At 57.3% G+C, this 1,823-nt stretch overlaps 1 protein-coding gene across 1 annotated transcript; it reads left to right on the plus strand.

The window, feature by feature from the left end:
• Window positions 1–8: 8 nt before the first annotated feature.
• On the plus strand, window positions 9–1,764 carry LOC102006195 (geranylgeranyl transferase type-2 subunit alpha-like; the record flags this gene model as incomplete). Its single annotated transcript, XM_005415225.2, is given in 8 exon segments — window positions 9–204; window positions 527–610; window positions 680–762; window positions 854–955; window positions 1,061–1,166; window positions 1,246–1,297; window positions 1,452–1,540; window positions 1,674–1,764. Coding segments are annotated over 8 exon segments (803 nt in total), but the record flags the coding sequence as incomplete, so codon positions are not given.
• Window positions 1,765–1,823: the final 59 nt, after the last annotated feature.

Genomic DNA, 1,823 nt, shown 5'->3' on the forward strand with positions numbered 1-1,823 from the left:
TTCACTGCTGGGACTATCGACGGTTTGTGGCTGCACAGGCGGCTGTGCCCCCTGCAGAGGAGCTAGCCTTCACTGACAGTCTCATCACCCGAAATTTTTCGAACTACTCTTCCTGGCATTACCGCTCCTGCCTCTTGCCTCAGCTGCACCCCCAGCCAGACTCTGGCCCACAGGGGCGCCTCCCTGAAGATGTGCTGCTCAAAGGTAAGCAAGACCAGAGGGTCCAGGAGAGAATTCTGCTGTGCCACCTTTGCAGCCCTGTGGTGCCTACCTGGCCCTTTTCCTGAACCTATCACTTAGGTTTATTGAACACTTACTTCATGCCTGTCTTTGGGGGTGCAAAGACTCAGTTCCTGTTTGCAAGCACTTCAGGTGCCTGATGGGGAGCACAGAACTGACATGTGCAGCCCCTGCACAAGGCCAGGAATAGATGAGATTAAGAGCTGAAGGTACTTGAAAATGGGCTGGGTCGCTTGGGTGGCCACCAGCGTGCTGACCAAAGCCCTTGCCTCCCTGGCCTCTGCAGAGCTGGAGTTGGTACAGAATGCCTTCTTCACTGACCCCAATGATCAGAGTGCCTGGTTCTACCACCGCTGGCTCCTGGGCCGAGGTAAGCAATAGGGGAGGAGGCTGAGTGTGGAATGGAAGCAGATTTAAGGAGACCTGTGTGTCCCTACAGCTGACCCCCAGGATGCTCTGCGCTGCCTGCATGTGAGCCGGGATGAAGCCTGTCTGACCGTCTCCTTCTCTCGGCCCCTCCTAGTGAGTCTCATGGCTTTTGCTAAAGAGCATCATGGAGTTGTGGACCTAAGGCTGTAATAGCTGATGGGTTTGTCTTTGTTTCTTGTGCCAGGTAGGCTCTGGGACAGAGACCCTGCTGCTCATGGCTGATGAGTCACCTCTGATTGTGGAGTGGAGGACCCCAGATGGCAGGAACCGGCCCAGCCATGTCTGGGTATCCCAGGACTCATGGGGCAGATATGAGGGCCTGGGGCAGGAACAGGGTGGGAGAGTCAGCAAGTGGTGAGGTCGGGGCATTTCCTTGACCCAGTGCTCCCAGCTCTGTGACCTGCCTGCTGGCTCCCTCAATGACCAGTTGCCCCAGCATACATTTCGTGTTGTTTGGACAGCAGGTGACGCCCAGAAGGAGTGTGTGCTTTTCAAAGGTGAGGCAGCCTGCGGTCCCCACCCCCGCAGCAGCAGCCCCCACTCCCTTCTTCTGCTACTGCCTGACCTTTTCCTTAGGCCGCCAGGAGGCCTGGTGCCGGGACTCAGCCACCGACGAGCAACTATTCAGGTAATGACAAAGAAACACACAGGTAAGGAAAAGGGCTCTGCACTTGGCATCAGGCAGTTGGAATGGGCGGCTTGGGCCCGAGGGACATGGTCTGAGACTGAATGCTGGGGAGGACCAGGGCCGTGGGCATCACCTGCTCCCTCCCGACCCTCAGGTGTGAGCTGTCAGTGGAAAAGTCCACAGTGCTGCAGTCCGAGCTCAAATCCTGTAAGGAGCTACAGGAGCTGGAGCCTGAGAATAAATGTAAGGTGCATTCCCTGAAAGGCTGCTCCCCACAGTCCCTCTAAGCCAACCCTCTGTAAGGCAGCCACTTGAGAGCAGGAAGGGTCTCACAAGGATGGGAGCAGAGGTAGCTCCATTTCCTGCCCTCCCTCAGGGTGCCTGCTCACCATCATCCTCCTCATGCGGGCACTGGACCCACTCCTCTATGAGAGGGAGACGCTGCAGTACTTCCAGACCCTCAAGGCAAGTTGGGCCTGTGGGAGCAGCCCAGGGAGGCCAAGGAGGCAAAAGGCAGGCAGGTGAC

The sequence above is a fragment of the Chinchilla lanigera genome, unplaced genomic scaffold (assembly GCF_000276665.1).
Source record: "Chinchilla lanigera isolate Chin_1 unplaced genomic scaffold, ChiLan1.0 scaffold01719, whole genome shotgun sequence".
Classification (NCBI taxonomy): domain Eukaryota; kingdom Metazoa; phylum Chordata; class Mammalia; order Rodentia; family Chinchillidae; genus Chinchilla; species Chinchilla lanigera.